Source organism: Erythrolamprus reginae, chromosome 1 (assembly GCF_031021105.1).
Source record: "Erythrolamprus reginae isolate rEryReg1 chromosome 1, rEryReg1.hap1, whole genome shotgun sequence".
NCBI lineage: Eukaryota > Metazoa > Chordata > Lepidosauria > Squamata > Dipsadidae > Erythrolamprus > Erythrolamprus reginae.
Genome location: NC_091950.1, coordinates 425,630,799 through 425,654,032, shown reverse-complemented (window position 1 = coordinate 425,654,032; position 23,234 = coordinate 425,630,799). Strand labels below are relative to the sequence as shown.

The following is a 23,234-nucleotide window of genomic DNA, read 5'->3' as shown; positions in this document are numbered from 1 at the left end:
CCACAGTAAGTGAATGACAAACAGGCAATAAGTCTGTCAGGGTTAGAGAGTTCAGAAATACTTGTCGTTGCAACTCTGAAGTAATGTGAGGATCCGCAGAAGGAAGACCCGACTACCCACCACAGCTGTTTGGACATCCAATGTTTATTTCCAACGGATTCCCATACACACACACACTCGCACCCGCACCCAGGCTCGAACAGGCAGCAGCAGGCCGTGTGCCGAGACCGGGAGCGGAAACGCCGTTGTCCTTTACACAGGGTGGGGAAGAAGAGCGCTGTCGGCTGCAGCCACGTCGTCTGCTTTACCAAACCACAACCGATGTGGTGGGCTCAAGCGGTGGGGGGGGGGGGGCGTAAGAGGCGCCTCCTCTAAGGTCATAGTTCCGTGTGGTAGAGGCCGGCCTGCAGCCATTCCGCGGGCTTCACGAAGATCCCTTCCATGGCTTTCCAGAAGCTGTCCTGGCCGGAGTAAGTCAGGCCGTGAACCTCCCTCTGGCCGTGGATGGGCCGGCCGTACTGCTCCCCGGTGACCGAAAGCAGCACCTCGGTGGACGCGTGCTGGAACCGCACCTCGCTGGCCCTCTCCCAATACTTGCCGCTGCACAGGACGGTCCAGTCGTCCAGGAAGTCCCCCTCACCGTGCTCCCCAAAGGCGCTGACCTCCTGCAAGAGAGAGCACCCAGGCACCCTTCACACACACACCGTGCAGGCCGGAACGGGGACCCCCGGGAACTGGCCCTCTGGAGAGAAAGCCAGGCAGCCAAGGGCAATGCAAGCATGGGGGCAACCGGGGGGGGGGGGGAGACAAGGGACGTGGCCCAGGCACCTGAAGTGGAAGGGCTGGACCCCAGGAGCTGACAAGGCTAGAGTCCCCCCTTCATACATTCCCTCATGTGGTGGTGACCCCCAACCATAAGTCTAGTCCCCATTCTCCCACCAGAGCTTGAAGCTGATTGGCAGGAAGGTCAGAGGGACACCCCTACTGTCAACGCCTGATTGGTCGGATTGTAAAAACATCTTCCAAGGCCCCAGAATAGAAGCTTTAGTTCCGAACACCAGGGGGAAATTTGTCTTTCTCCCCAGGGTCTTAGGTGACCTCTGCGAAATGGTCGTTCAACCCCCAAAAGGGGTCCCGAGCCCCAGGTTGAGAACCACTAGATGATTTCTCTAGGAAGGTATGAACAGAGGGTTGGACTAGATGCCCTTCAATATCCCTATAAGGAAGGAAGGAAGGAAGGAAGGAGGGAGGGAGGGAGGGGAGAGGCAGTGGTATATTCATCAGGGAGAGATCCAACTTGGAATTAAGGAGGAATTTCCTGAGAACATTTAAAGAATGGAAAAGCTGGACCCTGGAAGTTGTGGGGACTCACTGCTGGACAGCCCTTTGTCCAAGGTGGGAGTCCTGCCTTGAGCAGCAGGTTGGACTAGGCCAGGAGGCCTGTGAGGTTCCTTCCAGCTCTAGGATTCTAGGAAGTAGGCATCAGAGGGAGGAGACCCCCAGCCCTCCCCCCATATTATCTTTAAGTCAGAGACTGAGTAGAAATCTGGGGCTGCGAAATTCCATCAAATCAGCCGGGTGCAGAGATCCACAGCTCGGGTTGGCAAGAGCCCCTGCCGGACGCCTTCAGAGAGCCCTGGGCAGCAGCCAAGGCGGCAGGGGTCTCTGCCCTAAGAGAGGAGCTTCCCTCCTTGCCCCCCAAACCAGAGCAGGGGGCCGCAGAAGCCCAATTTTATTATTAATTCACTTAATGCAATGCCCGTCTCACTAGGCAAAGTGACTGTCAATATTTAAAAGACGTGTTTTAATGAGTCCTGTGGGATTGGGAGCCATTGAAGCTGAATAAAATAAATAAATACATGAAAACGAATCATTGGCTCCTGAAGGGCTGAAGGCAGCTGCTTGCCAGCCATTCGTGGTCACCTGGTTTGCCTCACCTGGTTGCCCGAAAGGGGAGAGGTGAAATGGTGGCTGTGCAGGTTGCGGCCGGTGTTGATGTGGGTCAAGCGGATCGTCTGCCCACATTGCACAGGGGTGCCTCTTTCGCAGACGCCCGACGACTTGCCCCGCACTCGCCAGTAGCTGTTGCTGTCGTCCACACTGGTGACTCCGGTCACAGACTGCTGCCCACTGCCTGGTCAGAGGGAGAAGACGACAGGAGGGTGACTTTGACCTGGGCAGCTCCTTCCACCCCACTGTTCTGCCTGTTCACCCTGCAAAAGGCTTCAGTGACAGCAACCCAGGTGTTAAAAACAGGCTCCAGGGCTTATTTTATAGCCCATTTTTGTTTAAATGTTCAAGTTCTCTGGCGCCCAACTTTATCAGAGAAATGGAGGTCCCCTTCAAGAATGACCCTCCCCTTTGCCCCGAGAAAGCCATTCAACCTCCACATATTTCACCACTGACCTCAGCTGACCTTGGGAAAGCTCACTGTCCCTGGATTCACTTACTTAATAAATTTATACAGCCATTCATTTAAAGTATTGATATTCCTCAATTTACCTTCATTTGGCAACCTCTCAGTGACAATGGCATTGGAGGAAAGGGAACAACCACTGCATCCGCACGTGGTCAGTGATCAAATTTCAGACGCTTGGCAACTGACATGTACACACACTGCATCATCCAGGGTGGGTGCGGGGTTCACACAATTGCCATTTGCAACATTTTCACCTGGAAGTTGGATTTGCTTAACAACTCCATGATTCACTTAGTGACTGTATGATGGTTAAATCAACAGCTTCATTCAAAGAAAAATACCTGCCTGATTTGGTTTCTATTTGGAAGCTGCCTCTGGATTTTGTGCTGGCGATGGAAAAAATGAATCCCTGGTTTTGCTGATTAAATAGAGTTGCTGTTATAGAAATGGATAATGTACAGGTAAAGTTCCCCCCGCACACGTGTGCTAGTCGTTCCCAGCTCTAGGGGGCGGTACTCATCTTGACTTCTGAAGAGCCAGCGCTGTCCGAAGATGCCTCCGTGGTCATGTGGCCGGCATGACTCAATGCCAAAGATGCACTAAGCGCTGCTACCTTCCCACCAAAGGGGGTCCCTAATTTTCTACTTGCAATTTTTACGTGCTTTCGAACTGGCTGGTTGGCAGAAGCTGGGACAAGTAACAGGAGCTCACCCTGATATGCAGCACTAGGGATTCGAACCGCCAAACTGCTGAGCTTTCTGATCAACAATCTTAGTGCCTTAGCTACTGAGCCACCATGTCCCAGATAGTATAATTATTGTGCAAAAGGGAAAAAAATTGCAGATATAATGTTATCATCATATGTGTATCATTTTAGGGGGGGTTATTACATTTTATATGTATTTGGTTGTGAGCCGCCCAGAGTCCTTTGGGAATTGGGCAGCATATAAGTCCGAATCAATCAATCAATCAATCAATCCTATGTAACAAGTGTCAGAGGTCCAGGCCTTTATTTTCTTTTTCCCCTTCTACCCCACACTTCCTCCTGTTCCCTTCCCTAGTTTCCCATCATTTTCAGCTCCTTTGTATTTTACAGTCTGATAAAGTAATAAACATTTTTTTACAAAAGAACATCTGGAGATATTTCTTTAACAACTGTGGCGAAAGAGGAAGGTCTTACAATCTGGAAAAACTTCTTGCTTAACAATGGAAATTCAGGCCCTCATTGTGGTTGTTTTACGACTACGATGATAGTTACAGGTAGTCGTCAACTTATGACCATCATTGAGGCCAAATATTTTGTTGGTAAGCCAGATTTTTTTTTTCATTTAAAAATAGTTCTTATTTGAAATATTTACATATATATGACATATTGTACACAACAATACACGCATAACACTTTACATAACCCCGCTCCCTCCTCGGTTGTCTTCCCCCCAGCCTCACCTAGTCCTCTTGTACGGTGATGTTACCTGTGGTAGATTATTCGGTTTAAAGTATAACCAATTTGCTTAATTACAAACTTTCAACCTGCAAATATACAACTGATCTAGTAGTAATAAAATTCAGGTTTAGACTAATGATAAGCCAGATATTTGTTAAACGAGCTTTGCCACATTTTATAACCTTTCTTGCCACAGTTGTTAAATGAATCATTGCGGTTAAGTGAGTGACGGGGTTGTTAAATGAATCTGGCTCAATCATAGACTTTGGTTGTTCGGAAAGTTGCAAACCATGATTCCGGGACACTACGACTGTCATAAATATGGATCAGTTGCCAAATTTCAATCACAGAACCAGGAGGAGGCTGCACCAGTCATAAGTGTGAAAAACAGTCCCAAGTCCCTTTTTTCAGTGCCACTGTAACTTAGAACGTCGCTAAAAAAGCAGTTGTAGATCGAGGACTAACCCTACCTCCCCCTGGCCACTGAGGCCTGCAACTGATGGTGGGGCTGTGAAGCCCTTGGGGCCATTGGGGAGGCAGAGAGACCCCCTCTGGGGCCTGGACCCGGCTAGAGAAAACGTTGGGCCTCGAGGGGGTGGGGGAGGAGCGGGAGTGCCCCTGAGCATGCGCAGACTGCAGGCCTCTCCAAGTGATTTGCGACTGGTCCTCACACTTACGACCATCCCGGCATCCTCGCAGTCAAACATTCAGGCGGTTGTAAAACGGGTCCCAGCATCTGATGACGCTTTGCGACTTTTCCGGGTGCTTAACGACCCCGAGATTCACTTAACGACCATAGTGAGCCTCATAAGCGGCTGGTGGGGCTGGAGACAAGGCCAGTCCTCCCGGTGATTCTACGAACCGCTTCCGGTGGGGTCGAGAGCGCCCTGAGCATGCGCAGATCCCTCTCACCTCCGCCCCTCCCCGCGCCAACCGACGACCCCGGGTCGTACCGGAGCCGTATCGGACGTCGTGCGAATGGAGGCGGACGCCGTGACGCGGGTTGAGCAGCTTCACTACCGAGCCGCAGGTCACCGCGCCGGCCTCGCCAGCCTCGCCCGGCCCGAGAACCAGCAGCAGCGCCGCCGCCGCCGCCACCGCCAGCTTCATCCTCCGCCACCGGTCGAGTCTGACAGGAAGCCATAGAGGCGCAGCCGCGCAGAGCGGCCCAGGAACTTCCGGATTATGAACTTCCGGCCAAAACATTCTCCCCTCACAACTGCAGAGAGGATAGGGCAGAGCGTCCCCCTCGTTGCCGAAGGCATTGCCGCCCCGCCCCGGATGTCTTTCTGCGGCGCTTCCGGTTGTCGCCCCGCCCCGCCCCCCGCAGTGTAGTCGTCGTCGCCGCCGCTGAGGGAGTTGCGAGGCCTCCATTTTCCCCGGCTGAGGTGAGTCGGGCCGGCGCGGGGCGGAGGGCGAGGGCTCCGGATAGAGGGGTCCCAATGCGCCCCCCGAGGTCTCTGGGTCCCGATGGAGGGGGCCCAGCCGGGGAGGAGTCGGAGGCGGGGAGGGCGAGGCCGGGGCCGCCGCGGTGCCGCCTCCGCCCTCCGCCGATTGCGTAAGCCTCCCCCCCCCACGCGTGAGGGGAGCTTTCCGACGGGCCTGGCAGCGGCCCCCGGGACCCCTCCTGTCGGGCAGCGGTCTGAGAGTGAAGGCGGCCCCTCCTTTATTGAGATGCGGAGGTCCGCCTTGCTTTCCCTCGATCTTCCCTCCGGGGCCCCACACAAGAGGGGGGGGGCTCTTCTCCAGAGGGGGAGGGGGTTGTTGATGGGTCTGGTGTCGCCGGGGGGGGAGGGGACGGGGAGGCCTCCAGGTGGAGACACACACCCCGCCCAAGCGGGCACAATAAGCAGCCCGGTGATTGGCTGAGATGATGGAGGGGGAGGGGAGGCAGAGGAATGGAAACAATAGATGCGTAAAGATACAGGTAGTCCTCTATTTACGACCACCAGGGAGCCCACCATCTCTGCTGTGAGGTCAGACATCTGGGAAGTGAATTTGGGGGCCGTTCTGCTATCTTTCTTAAGAGAATAGAATCCCAGAGTTGGAAGGAAGCTTGGAGGTCTTTTAGTCCAGCCCCCTGTGCTGGAGACAACACCTCCCCCATCATTCTGGACAAAATGGCTGGTCCAGTCTCTTCTTCAAAACCTCCAGGATTGAAGTTATTGCCACCGTTGTTAAGTGAATTTGGTTTCCCCATCAACTTTGCTGGTCAGAAGGTAGCAAAAGGGAATTGTATCAGCCAAGGACTACTGACCATTATAAACCTGAGTCAGTTGTGTCTGAATTTCAGTCATGCTTCAATGGGGAATACTGCAAAGATCATAAGTGTGCAAAAACATTCCTAGGTCCCTTTTTTTGTAACTTCGAATAGTCACTAACAAACAGTTGTAAGTCAAAGATTACCTGTAGAGGAATAACAAGAGGCGATGGTGATGTTTGTGGCTGAGATATGATGGTGCATTTTTAATGTTTTCTTCCAGTTGGATCACCCAGGTCCAAAGCTGCTGGTGGGGGGGAGCACAGAGCAATTGAGGATTTTGGGGGAGAGGGGAGATTGTGGCTCATCTTTAATGGTGCATTAAAGATAGTCGGGAATCAGGAATACGACAGGATCTTCTTAGAAATAATGGCTGTGTGCACATACGTACACACCTGCTGCCAATAAGGGTGTCTTACAGATTCTTACAACAGTTCATTTAGTGACTGAAGTTACAACAGCACTGAAAAAAATGAGTTATGAACATTTTTCACACATACGACCATTGCCCATGGTGGCAGGATAAAAATTCAGATTCTTAGCATCTGATTCATACTTATGACGGTCACAGTGTCCCAGGTCATGCGATCCTCTTTATATAGAAACATAGAAGACTGACGGCAGAAAAAGACCTCCTGGTCCATCTAGTCTGCCCTTATACTATTTTCTGTATTTTATCTTAGGATGGATCTATATCCCAGGCATGTTTAAATTCAGTTCCTGTGAATTGACCAACCACGTCTGCTGGAAGTTTGTTCCAAGCATCTACTACTCTTTCAGTAAAATAATATTTTCTCCCATTGCTTCTGATCTTTTCCCAACTAACCTCAGATTGTGTCCCCTTGTTCTTGTGTTCACTTTTCTATTAAAAACACTTCCCTCCTGGACCTTATTTAACCTTTTGACATATTTAAATGTTTCGATCATGTCCCCCCTTTTCCTTCTGCCCTCCAGACTATACAGATTGAGTTCATGAAGTCTTTCCTGATACGTTTTATGCTTAAGACCTTCCACTATTCTTGTAGCCCATCTTTGGATCCGTTCAATTTTGTCAATATCTTTTTGTAGGTGAGGTCTCCAGAACTGAACACAGTATTATTCCAAATGGGGTCTCACCAGCGCTCTATATAAGGGGATCACAATCTCCCTCTTCCTGCTTGTTATACCTCTAGTTATGCAGCCAAATGAGTTATGAACATTTTTCACACATACGACCATTGCCCATGGTGGCAGGATAAAAATTCAGATTCTTAGCATTTGATTCATACTTATGACGGTCACAGTGTTCCAGGTCATGCGATCCTCTTTATATCACCTGACAAGCAGAGTCAATGGGGAAACCAGATTCACTTAACAACCATGTGACTAACTCAACAACTGCAGTGATTCGCTTAACAAACATGGTGAGAAAGGCTGTGAAATGCAGCTAATCTTATTTAACAACTGTCTTGCTTAGCGATGAAAATTGTAAGCTCGATTATGGTCGTAAGTCAAGGATACTACCTGTACCCTAGAGTTCTGCAACACTGCAGAATAATGCAAGAGTTGCAAGAAAGCAAAAGGGGGGCGAAGATTTGGGAGGGCAAACCTTCCACCCTGATCCCTCATTCATGGGATTCTGGAGCTTTCCATCCTTCCTGTATATCCTGCAAAGGTTTTGATTGATGGGTCTGCAAGAGCCGGCCATGAATCCTCCCTGGTTTCAGCTCAGGTGGGACATAGGAAGATGCAATGGAGTTGCTTTGACTTAGACACGATTTTGAGCAGGGGTGTTCATCCTTCAACCCATGGAGGCTGGGGTATTCTGGGAGTTGAAGCCCACAAATCCTAGTGGCCAATCCTCCATTTTGGGGTCCTTCGTGGCCACAGCTCTCCTCTGGACCCTTTTCTGCAAATATAGGATGAGAATAGTGCCAGTACTTTGCTTAGCAGTTGTTTCACTTAAAACACGGTGGGTGAAGTCTCTTCTATTCTATGGACTCTGACTTGGCATGCTTGGGATTCTGGGGATTGTAGTCTATCCTCCCCGAAGAATAGCAAATAGGAGAAAAATAGGCCATAATATCCTTTTGGGGATACAGGGGGTCTACAGAACTGTCTGACCACCCAAGTTTTCCTTTTTCTGAGTTATAACCTTAGGTGAATCAATCTTTTGGTATTGATTCTCCAACTGTAATGTGACAGTGTTATTTGCTGCTGGTTGTTGCTATTTGTCATGATGTGCTGATTGTGAGAGATGCTGAGGCAATTCAGAAAAATTGTCTTCCAGGTGTACCAAATCTTTACTCCTACAATCCCTTGTCCAGTATGGGGGCAAGTGGGGGAAGACCTCTGTATCCTGTCATTTGGGGTTGCCCCAGAGAGCAAAATGGCTTCCCAGGAGATCATTTAGGAAATGATTTTTTAAGGCTGGCAGAGCAGGGTGGAGTCCTGGCTTGTATAATAAAAGCAGGAATGCAAAGCTCGGTAATTACCATCTTGTTTAGGAAACCCCAAAATTCCTGCTAAGTGTTATTTGTTTAATAACAGCTGCCACTTTGATGTAATCAGGTAGTAGAGAGTGAGGCTGGTACAGTAGTTAAGGAGACACTGAGTTCTAATCTCGCTTTAGGCCTAAAAGCCAGCTGGATCACTTTGGGCTAGTCACTCTCTCTCAGCCTCAGGAAGGAGGCAATGAGGACCCACTTCCAGGGCTTACAGGTGGTCCTTGACTTACAACCGTTCACTTAGTGAACTGTACTGGAAAAAATGACTTCTGACCATTTCCCCCACTTTTGACCATCACAGCCCCCCCACCATCATGTGATTTGCATTTGCATGCTTAACAACTGATTCACATTTACAACGGTTGCAGCGTCCCCTTTTGTGACTTCCTGATGAGCAGAGTCAGTGGGGAAACCAGATTCAGTTAACAGATGTGCTGGAGGCTGTTGGGGTCTGGACGAGTGTCAACAGACTCAAAAACTCAACCCTGATAAGATGGAGTGGCTGTGGGTTTTGCCTCCCAAAGACAATTCCATCTGTCCGTCCATTACCCGGGGGGGGGGGGGGTGTCACTAACCCCCTCAGAGAGGGTCCGCAACTTGGGCATCCTCCTTGATCCACAGCTCACATTAGAGAACCATCTTTCAGCTGTGGCAAGGGGGGCGTTTGCCCAGGTTCGCCTGGTGCACCAAGGCTCTTCTCCTGGGTTCCGCCAAACGACATTGTTCAGTCGACGGGACCCGGAGAAGGCCAACTGGTCGCTGGGATTCGTGCGGCAGAAGGCGGTCCCGGAGGTATTCTGGTCCGATGCCATGAAGGGCTTTATAGGTCATAACCAACACTTTGAATTGTGACCGGAAACTGATCGGCAACCAATGCAGACTGCGGAGTGTTGGTGTCACATGGGCATATTTAGGAAAGCCCACGATTGCTCTCGCAGCTGCATTCTGCACGATCTGAAGTTTCCGAACACTTTTCAAAGGTAGCCCCATGTAGAGAGCATTACAGTAGTTGAACCTCGAGGTGATGAGGGCATGAGTGACTGTGAGCAGTGACTCCCGGTCCAGATAGGGCCGCAACTGGTGCACCAGGCGAACCTGGGCAAACGTCCCCCTTGCCACAGCTGAAAGATGGTTCTCTAATGTGAGCTGTGGATCGAGGAGGACGGCCAAGTTATGGACCCCCTCTGAGGGGGTTAGTGATTCCCCCCCAGGGTAATGGACGGACAGATGGAATTGTCCTTGGGAGGCAAAACCCACAGTCACTCTGTCTTATCAGGGTTGAGTTTGAGTCTGTTGACACCCATCCAGACCCCAACAGCCTCATAATAATAATAATAATAATAACAACAACAACAACAACAACAACAAGTATGGCAAAGACAGCCATAAAAATGGGGAAAACTCACTTAGCAACATAAATTTTGGGTTCAGTTGTGGTCGTAGCTCAAGGACTACCTGTACTGCAGGTGAACAGTCAACAATAGCTCAAAGAAACCAAATAAAAAAATAAAAAATAGGTGCTTGGAGGAAGGTACCGAAGGGATGCTTGCAAAGACTTGGTTGCAAGTGGGGTTGAAGCTTGCAAGGAAGGTTCCATTCTGCCCAGGAAGAAAAAGGGCTCTTGGCCTCAGCTGGCCACTTTTGGGGTGGGGGGGGGAGGGAGGGAGGGAGAGGAGGCTGAGACAGCAGTGGGGTCCTTGGTGCTCTCTCAGCTTGATGGTTTTGTTGCAGACGTTTCCTTCCCAAACTAGATAATATCATCAGTACTATTAGGAAATGGGGCTTGCTCTCATTTTAACCCCACTCCTGACTTGCATTGATGATGTTGCTTCAGTTGGTAATGAGACGTCTGCAAGAAAACCATCAAGCTCAGAGGGCACCAAGGACCACCAAGAATTCAAGGCTCAGTTTGTTTGTTTGTTTGTTTGTTTGTTTATTCGACTTCTATGTCGCCCAATCCCGAAGGACTCAGGGCGGCTTACAACAATAATAAAAAATACAATATAAATAGATACAAAGGGATAAAAAAAGAAGTTGAACATTATCTAAAACTAAAACCCCATTAAAAGGTTATTTAAAAAAGGCAGTCACAGTCATACACATGCACACCATGCATAGAGTTGGACATCAAGGATGTAAATTTGTGGCCCCCAGGCCTGCCGGCAAAGCCAAGTCTTTGTGGCCTTACGAACGGCCAGCGGGGTGGGAGCAGTACAGACATTGGGCGGAAGTTGGTTCCATAGAGTTGAATCCTGAACTACAGGTAGTCCTCGACCTCTGACCACAACTGAGCCCAAAATTTACATTGCTAAGGTGAGGAATTTGTTAGCCGCCCTGAGTCTACGGAGAGGGGCGGCATAGAAATCCAATAAAATGAAATGAATGAACTGAGTTTTGCCCCATTTTAAAACATTTTTTAATGTGAACCACCACAGTTGTTAAATTAGTAACCTGGTTGCTAAGTGAATCTGGTCTCCACCTTTGTCTTGACTGGTCAGAAGGCCGCCAAAGGGGATCAAAGTGACCGCAGGACCCTGAGACCATCATCAATGTGAGTCAGTTGCCAAGCACCTTTCAATATAAGATGGGCATTGTAGGCTCCTTCTGCTGGCTGCTGGCTGCCTTCAGTTTGGTAGATCGAATCTCACCAGGCTCCAGGTTGACTCAGCCTTCCGTCCCTCTGAGGTCGGTCAAATGAGGACCCAGGTTGTTGGGGAGGCAAGAGGCCGACTCTGTCACCCGCTTGGAGAGGGCTGTCAAAGCTCTATGAAGTGCTGTTGCTATCTGAATGTAAATCATGTGATGGTGGGGGTGCTACAAGGCTAAGAAGTCCACTCTTCAGGGCTGTTGGAACTTCGAGCAATCACTAAGCAGACAGTTGTAAGTCAAGGACTGCCTATAGAGACCTTCCCTGCCTGTGCTGCCATGTTTTTGGAAGGTTCCGGTGGTGGTTTCACCTTCTCTTGTTTGTCTCGCCCTGTTTTCGCACCTCCTTGGCGAGAGGCCATCATCGGTCCTCACATAGGTTTAGCCATCTGCCCTTTGACTCCTGGGCTACAAAAATGGTGGAAGGTCTTCAGCATAAAACTGATCAGGAAAAACTTCATGAACTCCATCTGTAGAGTCTGAAGGAGAGAAGGGAAAGCGGGGACAGGATCGAAACATTGAAATACGTTCAAGGATTCAACAAGGTTCAGGAGGGAAGTGTTTTTAATAGGAAAGTGAACACAAGAACAAGGGGGCACAATCTGAGGTTAGTTGGGGGAAAGATCAGAAGTAGCATGAGAAGTCTGCGGAGAGGGGCGGCATACAAATCTAAATAATAAATAAATAAAATAAAATATTATTTTACTGAAAGAGTCATAGATCCTTGGAACAAACTTCCAGCAGACGTGGTCGGTCAATCCACAGTGACTGAATTGAAACATGCCTGGGATAAACATAGATCCACCCTAAGATAAAACACCTGGAAATAGTATCAGGGCAGACTAGATGGACCGTGGGGTCTTTTTCTGCCGCCAGTCTTCTATGTTTCTATGTTTCTAAGGGTTGAGAACCACTGATGCCATTTCAGACAAAATGGCTCTCCAACCTCTTCTTTAAAAATCTTCATTGTTCTATACTGTATGTTGTAGATGTGTTACGTTTTCTTCCTTCTGGAATTACTAGGTGTGTTGGGTGAGGTTTCCATCCTCTGGGGCAGTTTTGAACGAAGGGCTGTGGCCAAAAGCATCTCCTAGACTTTGGGGCCAGTGGGATTGTCCATGACAACTTTAGGGGCGGGCCTTTGTTATTGCTGCCACCCAATATGGAACAGGACCGGCTGGATTTTGCGTGGCTCTCAGAGGTTCTGCCCTGCCTGTAACCAGGGGTGAGGTGCTGGTGACAGGCTGGGACTCCAAGGATCCCGTTGGGTGACTGCCACGGTGTCGACCTCCTTGCTGTGAGGAAGCAGCTTTCTGCCTAAGCTACTTAGTAGTGCTGGGGTCAAGTTAGTAGATTTGGGGTCATATCGATGGGGATTCTCCGTCATCCGGGTCACAGTTGTCCCAAAGGCGCTTTTTCAAAAGGTCAACTGACTTTCTTCTTCCTTGAAGACGTTTCGCTTCTCATCCAGGAAGCTTCTTCACTTCTGAGAACTGAGAAGAACGGGAGAGGCTTCTGGGATGAGAAGCGAAGAACATCAATCCCTCCCCTGTGGACCTGAGAGTTCCCAGCAGCCCCTCCCCACCAACGGGAGGAAGGATCTAGTTCAAGGGTCTCCAAACGTGGCCATGGTCAAGCCTTGTGGAGTTCAATTCCCCAAATCCCCATTGCTGGAGCCGTGACAGGCAGGCTGTTCCTAAGGCCCAACACCCAGTTCCGGGGAGGTTGTATAGACTCTGCTTGTGGGTCCCTCAAACCCCCCTGGAACTCTGGAAGATGAAGGCAAATATGATTTACTACAAGCATGGGCCTTTACTAGGGATGATTAGTAGTCCTTGACGTACAACCACAATTAAGCCCCAAAGGCAAGAGAGTTGCTATGTGAGTTTTGCCCCATTCTGCCCCCTTTCTTGCCACCGTTGTTAAGTGAATCACTGCAGTTTTAAAGTTAGTTTCACAGTTGTGAATTGAATCTGGCTTCCCCATAGACTGGTTGCCAAAGGGGATCGATCACAAGACCCTGGGATACTGCAGCTGTCATAAGTAGCACATGTGGCGAAGCATCTGAATTTTGATCACGTGACCACATGGTCATAAGCCCCCCCCCACCCCCACCCTAGTACCGTTGTGACTTTGAATGTCACTAAACGAACAGTGGTAAGTCAACAACCAGCTGCAACCCAACAGCCTTCACGAAAAGACTGTTCCAGCTGATTTAGAATTTATGATTTTTCTTAAAAGATGCTGAACTCTGGACCGGAGCCCTGAAGCTTCAAAAGTAATAGTTAACTTTGCTGTATTCTCAGGTTGTATTCGGTCATATTTGGTCTTGGACCATAAGAAAATATTTGTTGTTCTCTGGTAAAAGTGGACTTGGAACTGCTGGAACACGCTGACCCCTTCCTGTTGTGTACTTGTTGTGCAGGGCTGATTAGCCACAACTTCAATATCTATGTCTCCCCGGTCGTTTTCTTTCTTTCTTTCTTTCTTTCTTTCTTTCTTTCTTTCTTTCGTTCTTTCAAGATAAAATACTGTAAGATAAAATACAGGAAATAGTGTAAGGGCAGACTAGATGGACCATGAGGTCTTTTTCTGCCGTCAGTCTTCTATGTTTCTTTCTTATTTGACTTCTATGCTGCCCTTCTCAATGACTCAGGGTGGCGTACAACATAATAAATACAGTACAGTATACATGTATAGAAGTCTAATATTAAAAATTACTATAAAAACTAAAAAAAAATATTTTTAAAAACCCATTTATCCCAACACAAGCATCCGCATTCGCCTAATCAGTCACTCACGGTAACGGCCGGAATTGATCTCAACACTCACGGCCCCTTTGCCTGCTGGAAGAGATGGGTCTTCAGAACTTTGCGAAAGGCCAGGAGGGAGGGGGAGGTACATATCTCTGGAGGGAGTTTGTTCCAAAGGGCCGGGGCCGCCACAGAGAAGGCTCTTCCCTTAGGCCCCGCCAGACGACATTGCCTGACCGACGGGGCCCGGAGAAGGCCGACTGTGGGACCTAACCGGACACTGGGATACATGAGGCAGAAGACGGTCCCATAAGTAATCTGGTCCTAAGACAAAATATAGAATAATAGATTTGGAAGGGACCTTGGAGGTCTTCTAGTCCAACCCCTATACAAACGGTTATCCAATCTCTTCTTTAAAAACTTCCAGTGTTGTAGCATTCACAACTTCTGGAGGCAAGTTGTTGTTCCACCGATCAAGTGTTCTCACTGTCAGGAAATGTCTCCTTCGTTCTAGGTTGCTTTGTGAATGAGTCCATGGGAATTCTCAGTGCTGCAGGCCATGGTCATTCCAGAGGTGCTTTTCCCAAAAAGGAACTGGACTTTCTTGGGGGGGGGAAGGGGGGCTTCTTTCTTTTGAAAACGTTTCATTTCTCATCTAAGAAGCTTCTTCAGTTCTGACTAACGGGTGGGGAATGGAAGGACTTATCGTCTTCAGGGTCTCACTGGTCGTTAGCACCCTGAGGATTGGTCATTCGTTGCAAATGTAAAAGTTACACATGTGCCATTTCTGCCACAACCGTAAAGCATTTTTGGAGGCCCCTTCTTAACTCCGGTCTCTTCCCCCTCCAGGCAGCGCGACTGAGAACCGCAGCCATGTCCGACTTTGTGGAAAGCGAAGCGGAGGAATCGGAGGAGGAGTATGATGAAGAAGGGGAAGTGGTGGCGAGACCCCAAAAGAAGTTTGTGGAAGACGATGGTGAGCTTAGATAGCCTTCCCAAAACCTCTCTGTTGTGTTCGCCTTTCAGTCCCTCAGTTTGTCCTGTGGAAGTTAAAACCCGTTCCGTTCCGAGATGGACAGCAAATAAATTCAATAAATCGCGTGGGCCGTATTCACGGTAACCTGTGTCTTGATCACTTTGTGGTTAGATTACTGTAATGTTCTGCGCTTGGGTCTGCCCTTGAAAAGCATTCAGGTTCTGCCATTGGCCCTGGCACAGCAAAGTTTTGGGCATTCCACAAGATGGTCAAGTAAACTGAGTCCCCAATCCCCCTGGGTCAAAGGGACCTTGTAAGGCACTTCCAGACTGAAGGGATTGGCCAGTGGTATCACCGTTGCCAGGCAGATGCCCGTCTCCATCAAGGAGCTGGAGCAAATGAGGGGAACTCACTCTGTCCCGCAGCAGGACGTGGGCCTGGAACTCAGGCTTGGAAGCCACCAGGCTCCTTGTGTAACTTGATTTCCTAAATCTATATGCTGCCCATCTCCCGGATAAGGCAGCCCTGAGTGGGTTGCAAAGAATGAAAAGGATAAATATAAGAGCAGTGAAAAATAGAAGAAGATGATTTAAGAACTAAGACCAAGAGCCAGGCAGCAGTGTGTGTGTGTGAGAGAGAGAGCGAGAGAGAAAGAGAGAGATCTTATCCCATCAGTCATCTCCATCCAGGAGTAAAGCTTTGAGTGATACCTCGTCTTACAAACCCCTCGTCATACAAACTTTTCGAGATACAAACCTGGGTTTAAGATTTTTTTGCCTCTTCTTCCAAACTATTTTCACCTTACAAACCCAAGCCGCCGCTACTGGGATGCCCCGCCTTCGGACTTCCGTTGCCAGCGAAGCCCCCGTTTTTGCGCTGCTGGGATTTCCCTGAGGCTCCCCTCCATGGGAAACACCATCTCCGGACTTCTGTGTTTTTGCGATGCTGCAGGGGAATCCCAGCAGCACAAAAACGGGCGCTTCGCTGGCAACGGAAGTCCGGAGGTGGGGTTTTGAGGACTTCCGTATTTTTGTCATGCTGCAATTTCACTGAGGCTCCCCTTGCTGGAAACCCCACCTCTGGACTTCCGTTGCCAGTGAAGCCCCCGTTTTTGCGCTGCTGGGATTCCCCTGCAGCATCACAAAAACATGGAAGTCCAGAGGTGGGGTTGCCCATGGAGGGGAGCCTCAGGGGAATCCTAGCAGCACAAAAACGGGGGCTTCGCTGGCAAAAAGGGTGAGTTTTGGGCTTGCACGTATTAATCACTTTTCCATTGATTCCTATGGGGAACATTGTTTCATCTTACAAGCTTTGCACCTTACGAACCCCGTCCCGGAACCAATTAAGTTCGTAGGACAAGGTATCACTGTACCTCTGCCAGTTGCCATCTCCTAGGGGCTTTGGAATACAGTTCAAGCCCAATGTAACCGAGGCCAACAGAGTTGGGGGGGGGGGTGCACCTTTCTCTGATATCTTCCACTTGCCCCACCAAAGTCTCCCAGGGCTGCCTTTTAGGGGGGTCCCCTCTCTTAGGAAGTGTCCCCTTGAGAGACCTTGACCCAGGGGGCCTTCTTTCTGTATCATGGCCCCTGCCCTGGGGAGCAACATCAGGGCCCCCCTGCTCCTTTGTGACAGGAACCCATTTGGTCACAATAAGTCAGCCGGCCTTTCAGGAGCCCCACAGCTCCCAGCCTTGCTGGAATGGGAAGCCAGGCCACGTTTTGGTGGCTGCTTTGCCCCCAGCTTAGCCAGACCCCCTTCGGATACAGCTGCCCGTCTGACTTTTCCACAAAGCAACTTGCGATCCAAAGCCAAGGGGTCGGTGGGACTCCACTCCTCTGCCCCTGTCAAGTGTTCCCTCTGGGGTAAGCTTAGCCCCCCCCCCCCCTTTTCAGGACCAAAGCTCCATTTCTTTCCATTGCTTTGTTCATGTTATTCTTGGCTGCCCGTTTCAGAGGAGGAGGAAGAAGAGAACCTGGACGACCAGGATGAACAAGGGAACCTGAAAGGGTTCATCAATGACGAGGACGATGAGGAAGAGGAGGAGGAGGAAGAGGCCAGCGATTCGGGAGACTCGGAGGACGACGTTGGCCGGAAGAAGAGAAAACGCAGTAAGTGTTTGAGACGGGCTCGCAGGGAGGCCAGGCGCCTAGAAAGCCTTAGGTGGCAGAGGGCCCGGATGTCCATGGAGACTCACTCCATTGCATCAGCCCCTCCCCCTCATTCAGGCAGGGAAGGTCTGCTACCCACCCACCTGGAGGACAGTGGAACCTCTAGCTACGGACTTTTCTAGATAAGAACTGGGTGTTCAAGATTATTTTGCCTCTTCTCAAGAACCATTTTCCACTTACAAACCCGAGCCTCCAAAACTGTAACCGGAAAAGGTTGGGAGAAGCCTCCGTGGAGCCTCTCTAGGAATCTCCTGGGAGGAAACAGGGCCGGAAAAGGCAGCGAGAAGCCTCCATGGGACCTCTCTAGGAATCTCCTGGGAAGGAAAAGGGCCGGAAAAGGTGGGGAGGAGCCTCTGTGGGGCCTCTCTAGGAATCTCCTGGGAGGAAACAGGGCCGGAAAAGGCAGCGAGAAGCCTCCGTGGAGCCTCTCTAGGAATCTCCTGGGAGGAAAAGGGCTGGAAAAGGCAGGGAGAAGCCTCTGTGGAGCCTCTCTAGGAATCTCCTGGGAGGAAAAGGGCCGGAAAAGGCGGGGAGAAGCCTCTGTGGGGCCTCTCTAGGAATCTCCTGGGAGGAAACAGGGCCGGAAAAGGCAGCGAGAAGCCTCCATGGAGCCTCTCTAGGAATCTCCTGGGAGGAAAAGGGCTGGAAAAGGCAGGGAGAAGCCTCCGTGGAGCCTCTCTAGGAATCTCCTGGGAGGAAAAGGGCCGGAAAAGGCAGAGAGAAGCCTCCGTGGGGCCTCTCTAGGAATCTCCTGGGAGGAAACAGGGCCGGAAAAGGCGTGGAGAAGCCTCCATGGGACCTCTCTAGGAATCTCCTGGGAAGGAAAAGGGCCGGAAAAGGTGGGGAGGAGCCTCTGTGGGGCCTCTCTAGGAATCTCCTGGGAAGGAAAAGGGCCGGAAAAGGTGGGGAGGAGCCTCTGTGAGGCCTCTCTAGGAATCTCCTGGCAGGAAACAGGGCCGGAAAGGCAGGGAGAAGCCTCCGTGGGGCCTCTCTAGGAATCTCCTGGGAGAAAACAGGGCCTCCACCCTCCCTCTGGTTTCCCCAATCTTACGCCTTATTTGCTTTTACATTGATTCCTATGGGGAAAACGGCTTCTTCCGACAAACTTTTCTACTTAAGAACCTGGTCATGGAACGAATGAAGTTCGTAAGTGGAGGTTCCACTGTCCACTGCTACAGAGATGATGAGGGGGCTGGAGGCTAAGATAGGAAGAACGGTTGGAATTGGGGGTGGCCAACCTGGTGAAGGGAAGGATGGGGGTGGGTGGATGTCAACATAGCATCTTTCAATATTTGGGGGGCTTTCAGAGAGAAGGGTGGGGGGTGTCAACCTATTCTCCAGAGCCTCCAAAGGCAGGACAAGACGCAACAGGTGGGAACTAATCAAGGAGAGAAGCCACCTAGAATTAAGGAGGAATTTCCCGACTGGGCAGTTAATGAGTGGAACATCTTGCCACCAGAAATCGTGGGTGCTCCATCCCTGGAGGATGTTAAGAAGAGACTGGGTGGTCACTGGATTAGTGCAGGGTCTCCTGCTGAGCAGGGGGTGGACTAGAAAGACTTCAGAAGTCCCTTCCAACTCTTTGGTTCTGTTAAGGGTGTGCACACTATGTGCAGTAGGCCATGGACAAAACACCCCGTCAGTCAAAGGGTTTCGACTGGCAGTATCCCCGCATTGTGGAAGGTCTGACCCTCAGAGGTGAGGAAAGCCCCCCAGCCCCTTTGGCCTTCCGTGAAGGAGTCAAAAACTGTAGTTTTGTGGGGGGACATTGAGAACCCCACACCCACGGGGCTCCCCCTCACCCCCTGTGTTAACAATTACTAATCTCCCCCCTTGGAATTCTACCCCTGCTGCAATTTTATAATGTTTTTTATAGTTTTAAAGCTTTTCTGATTTTAATGTTTAATTTTATTTATCATATTGACACTGCCCAGAACTTCCTCCAAGGCAGGCAGGGAGTGGAGGAATATTTTATTTATTTGTGTGTGTGTGTGTGTGTGTGTGTGTACCTTTCAAAGCTGAAGAGAGCAAAAACCTTGAAATAAACCTGTAGTACTTTACTTTTCGTTATCAGCAAAAATGTTACACACACACACACTTATCTGGAAAGGAGAGAGAGAGAGAGAGAGAGAATAGGGAGGGAAGGGAAGGAATAAAGAAAAAGAGAGGAAGGAGAAACAGGGGGAAGGCATTGCCCTTCGGCCTCTGCCCCCTCCTCCAGGCCTGAGGTCCTGCCTTGTTGCCAATCAAGGAAATGGAGCTCTTGAGAGGAGGGACCTTTCCAAAGGAACTTTGATTGAAAGGCAGGGGCAGCCACGCAGGTGTAGGCGGGATCTGAGGTTTCCCACTCAAAGCGCTGAATTAAACCAATGCAAGCCACGCCCCTCCACGTGCCCAGTCCAACCTTGAGCCCCTCCCCAGTGGAGAAGATGTTTTGGGAACCTCGGGCAGGGAAGGTGATAACTGTCAATCTCCCAGAGGCTCCGGTTTCGCTTTCTCCGTGGCCGGGAGAGCGCAGGTGGCTCCAGGCGCATTCCGCTCCTCCCCCCGAGTCCCCTCTAGGTCCCATGCAACGAAAAACCCACGGACATTTCTCCTCCCCCCCCCCCAAGCCTCCCTCCTCCCTGCCACAGAATGGCAGCGTCCCCATAGAGAGCTATGGGGGCCTGACCCGTCTCTCGTGACAGATTTTGATGACCGCCTGGAAGACGATGACTTCGACCTCATTGAAGAAAACCTGGGCGTCAAAGTGAAACGCGTGAGTAGCGTTGGTTTTGTGTTTGGGGTTCCCCTGGCTGCGTTTTGTATTTTATTCCTGAGTCTGCGGACAAGGGCAGCACAGAAATACAAACAAGCAAGCAAACACATCGGTTGGGGTCCCTGGTGGACCCCACAGTCAGCTGGGAGCAGGGGAGAAGCGCTACCTGTCTGGCCTGGCCCAGGTGTCATGGCTCCTGGTGTCGTCCAAGGTTCCACCCACCCGCATGCTGCCATTGTCTTTTTTATAACCCTCTGTGCATGTGCAAAGGGTGAAAAAGCAAGTGTGACAGGGCGCGCATGAAGTGCACAGGCAAAATTTGCATGTGCAAACTATGTGCTTCGGGAAGGCAAGTAGATTTCACCGCTGGCTGGGAAGAAGTTGGGCCTTGGAACCCTGCTGTTCTCCTTGCTTATTTTGGGGTGCAGTTTTTGTGCTTCTGTTTACGCTCCTCCTGAGATCGATAAAAGGAGAGGGCAGATTTTTTGGGGGGTGGGGGGCAAGATGCTGAAATTATAACCCGCTTCTTCTGTAAGGGCCTTTGCTCTTTTCTGCCTTCGTGTTCCTCTAAGCCCTTTAGTCCCACAATGAGATGGGCAGCTAATACATTTAGCAGAAGAGAGAATAAAATAAACCCCTGGCCCATTGGCCTAGGACTGTGATGGTGAACCTATGGCACGCAGGCCAGGGGGCACATGAGGCATCGCTTCCTTGAGCTTCTTTTCAGCCGTTTTCGCTCTTCCCAGTCTTCACGAAAGCCTCCTGTAGCCTGGGGAGGGCGGAAAACGGTCCAGTGGTCCAAGCAGAAGTCTGGAGGCTTCAGTGAGGCCTGTGTGCATGTGTGGGGGCACCACACGGAGTTGTGAGCATGGGGGGGCAGCGCAGGGGTTGTGCACATGCGCATGGGGAGGGCATTGCATTATGGGTGTGGGCACACACCAACGCATTATTGCTTGCCCACATCCTTTTGGCCCCCGAGCCGAAAACGGTTCGCCATCACTGGTCTAGGACCACTCGGCATGCCCTACTCACCACGGCCAACCCGTTGTAGGATAACTCACTGTAGGAGGGAGAATTAGTTCCCTTTCCTTATGCACCCAAGTGTTAACAAAAGCTGATAACCAGAAGATGGGTTTCCTTTGCTGCGAGAGAGAGAACAGTTTTGGTGGAAATCTGCTCAACAGGAATCAAAGGAAGTAAGTGTGAATCCTCCGGCCAGTTGCCCCACAGTGAGATGGTCGTGGTGAGCAGGGGGTTGGACTAGAAGACCCCAGAGGTCCCTCCCAACTCTGTCATTTGGTTATTCAGTGGGCCACGCGGCCTGTGCTGCTATTTCCCAAATCGCCTGCCCCCTTCAGCCGTCCTTCCAGGGGTTGGTGCTTGGAGCAGGTGGCCCCTTGGTCGGTGGCAGCACAGCTCCCCCAGATGGGCAGGCGGCCTCCCGGGGAAGGGGAAGCGACTCGGGGGGCGTTGACTCGATGTGCCTCTCTCCACAGCAAAAATTCAGGCGGGTACGGAAAATGTCGGACGATGAAGACGAGAAGGAGGAAGACTATGGGAAGGAGGAGCACGAGAAGGAGGCCATTGCAGAGGAGATCTTCCAAGACGGGGAAGGCGAGGAGGGGGCCGAGGGGGCCGATGGGCACATGGCCGCAGCTGACGACGAGGAGGACGACGAGGAAGATGAGTCTGGTACGTGGGGGGGGGGACGTGGACCTCCTGGGGTTCTAGCTTGGACAGGTCACCCGCAGTGGAGGGAAGAGAGCCGGGCAGGGAGATTTCGGCCGAAAGGAGTTCCGACCCCCCAGGTTGAGGACCATTGCCCTAGATGCTCAGCCGCCAGCCCTTCAAGGTAGGCCAGGCCAAGAAGGCCTCCTCGCAGTGCTCCCCCTTGGTCTGGGGTAGAGTGAGAGCCTCTTCGGAGCCACCCTTCTCTCTGCTGCCTAGTAGACCGGACTGACCTGGACAACTTTTAAGACTTGTGGACTCCAGTCCCCAGAATTCCTCAACTAGCACACGGTGGCTGGGGAATTCTGGGAGTTGCGGTCCACAAGATTTAAAGTGGCCAACTTTGGGGACCCGGGTGTTACACCAAGCCAAATCACTGCAGGGCTAGAGGGAGTCCCCACCTTCAGACCACAGTTGAGCCCAATCCCAATCTATGTTTCTATGTTTCTATCCGTTGGTCAGCCTAGGCAGTTGTTAAGGCAGTTTCACTCCATTCTGTGGCCTTTCTCCTCACAATTACTCAGGTACTGTTGTTACGTGAGCCACTGCAGTTGCTGAGTAAAGCATGCGGCCATTAAGCGAATCTGGCTTTGTGACCCCAGGGAACTGCGATGGTCCTAAGTGCACGCCAGTTGCCAAGGGCCTGGATTTTGATCCCTTGGACCCTGGGGATGCTGCAGTGTCATAAGTGTTAGAAATGTTCATAAGTGTCCCCTTTTTTTTCAATGCTACTGCAACTTTGAACAGTCCCTAAACAAACGGGTGGTAGGTCGAGGGCTCCTTGTGTTTTCAGTGTCCTTGTCATCCGTCCCAGGGCCTAGCCAAGCTTTCCTGAAGGGCCCTTCCCCAACAGTGGGCTGTGGGTCTGGAATGGCAGAGGTCAGTGATGGCGAACCCTTTCTCCCTGGGGTGCCAAAAGCCCATGCACACACACTGTTGTGCCTACGCAAGTGCCCACACCCATAATTCAATAACGGGGGGGGGGTTGCCTCCCCAGTTCTCTGGAAGCCAGAGACAGCCCCTTTCCCAACTTCTGGTGGGCCCAGTAAGCCCCCCTCCTCCCCTCAGAGGCCCTCCAGAGGCAGAAAACACCTCCCAGAGCTGATGTGCGCTGGAGCTCAGCTAGGGCAACAGCTTGGGTGCCGGCAGATATGGCTCCGTGTGCCACCTGTGGCCCCGTGCCATAGGTTCCCCATCACTGGCGTAGGTCCTCCTGGAGGGAGCAAGGGGCTGGACTAGAAGGCCTCCAAGCTCCCTCCCAGCTCTTTTATTCCGGCTCGTTCCTGCCCATCCCCTCCCCATCTCAGGCCTCCTTCGCACCAGGCCGGAGTGCGAGCGTTGTGCCCACCTTAGAACCGGGCCCTTTGGGGCTCAGAATTCCCTTCGACCGTTCTGACGGTCTCCCAGGCCGGCCAGGGAACACAGGCCCCGCTCATCTTTGGGTCAGGGAGGAGGGCGAGGGTCCCCCCCACCCCCATGGAGCCGCTCTGCAGGGTTCTTGCTGCCGTTTCTCTCAGACATCGATGACTTCATTGTGGACGATGACGGGCAGCCCCTGAAGAAGCCCAAGTGGAGGAAGAAGCTCCCCGGATA

General features: G+C 51.1%; 2 protein-coding genes across 2 annotated transcripts in view; one reads left to right on the top strand and one right to left on the bottom strand.

Annotated features, from left to right (window-relative positions):
* Positions 1-126: 126 nt before the first annotated feature.
* Positions 127-5,422, bottom strand: SDF2 (stromal cell derived factor 2). The gene is made up of 3 exons (XM_070735507.1): positions 4,817-5,422; positions 1,938-2,134; positions 127-665 (listed from the first exon to the last, which is right to left on the bottom strand). Exons 1-3 carry the CDS (start codon positions 5,235-5,237, stop codon positions 378-380), a joined length of 906 nt encoding a protein of 301 aa, XP_070591608.1. The 5' UTR covers positions 5,238-5,422; the 3' UTR covers positions 127-377.
* SUPT6H (SPT6 homolog, histone chaperone and transcription elongation factor) overlaps positions 5,148-23,234 on the top strand; it is a 60,509-nt gene continuing 42,422 nt past the window's right edge. The window contains 6 exon segments of the mRNA XM_070735505.1: positions 5,148-5,251; positions 14,858-14,984; positions 16,940-17,095; positions 19,843-19,913; positions 21,410-21,605; positions 23,159-23,234. The exon segment at positions 23,159-23,234 is cut by the window's right edge and continues 9 nt beyond it. Of these exon segments, the coding sequence (XP_070591606.1) occupies positions 14,882-14,984; positions 16,940-17,095; positions 19,843-19,913; positions 21,410-21,605; positions 23,159-23,234 (602 nt within the window). The 5' untranslated portion in view covers positions 5,148-5,251; positions 14,858-14,881.

Bases quoted from the DNA above. Each gene is read 5' to 3' on its own strand.
- SDF2 (XM_070735507.1), bottom strand. From the start codon at position 5,237: ATGGAGGCCTCGCAACTCCCTCAGCGGCGGCGACGACGACTACACTGC. The intron at 2,135-4,816 runs GTACGACCCGGG...CCCTCTGACCAG, and splicing joins CGACGTCCGATACGGCTCCG to GCAGTGGGCAGCAGTCTGTG. The intron at 666-1,937 runs GTGAGGCAAACC...TCTCTCTTGCAG, and splicing joins CTCCCCTTTCGGGCAACCAG to GAGGTCAGCGCCTTTGGGGA.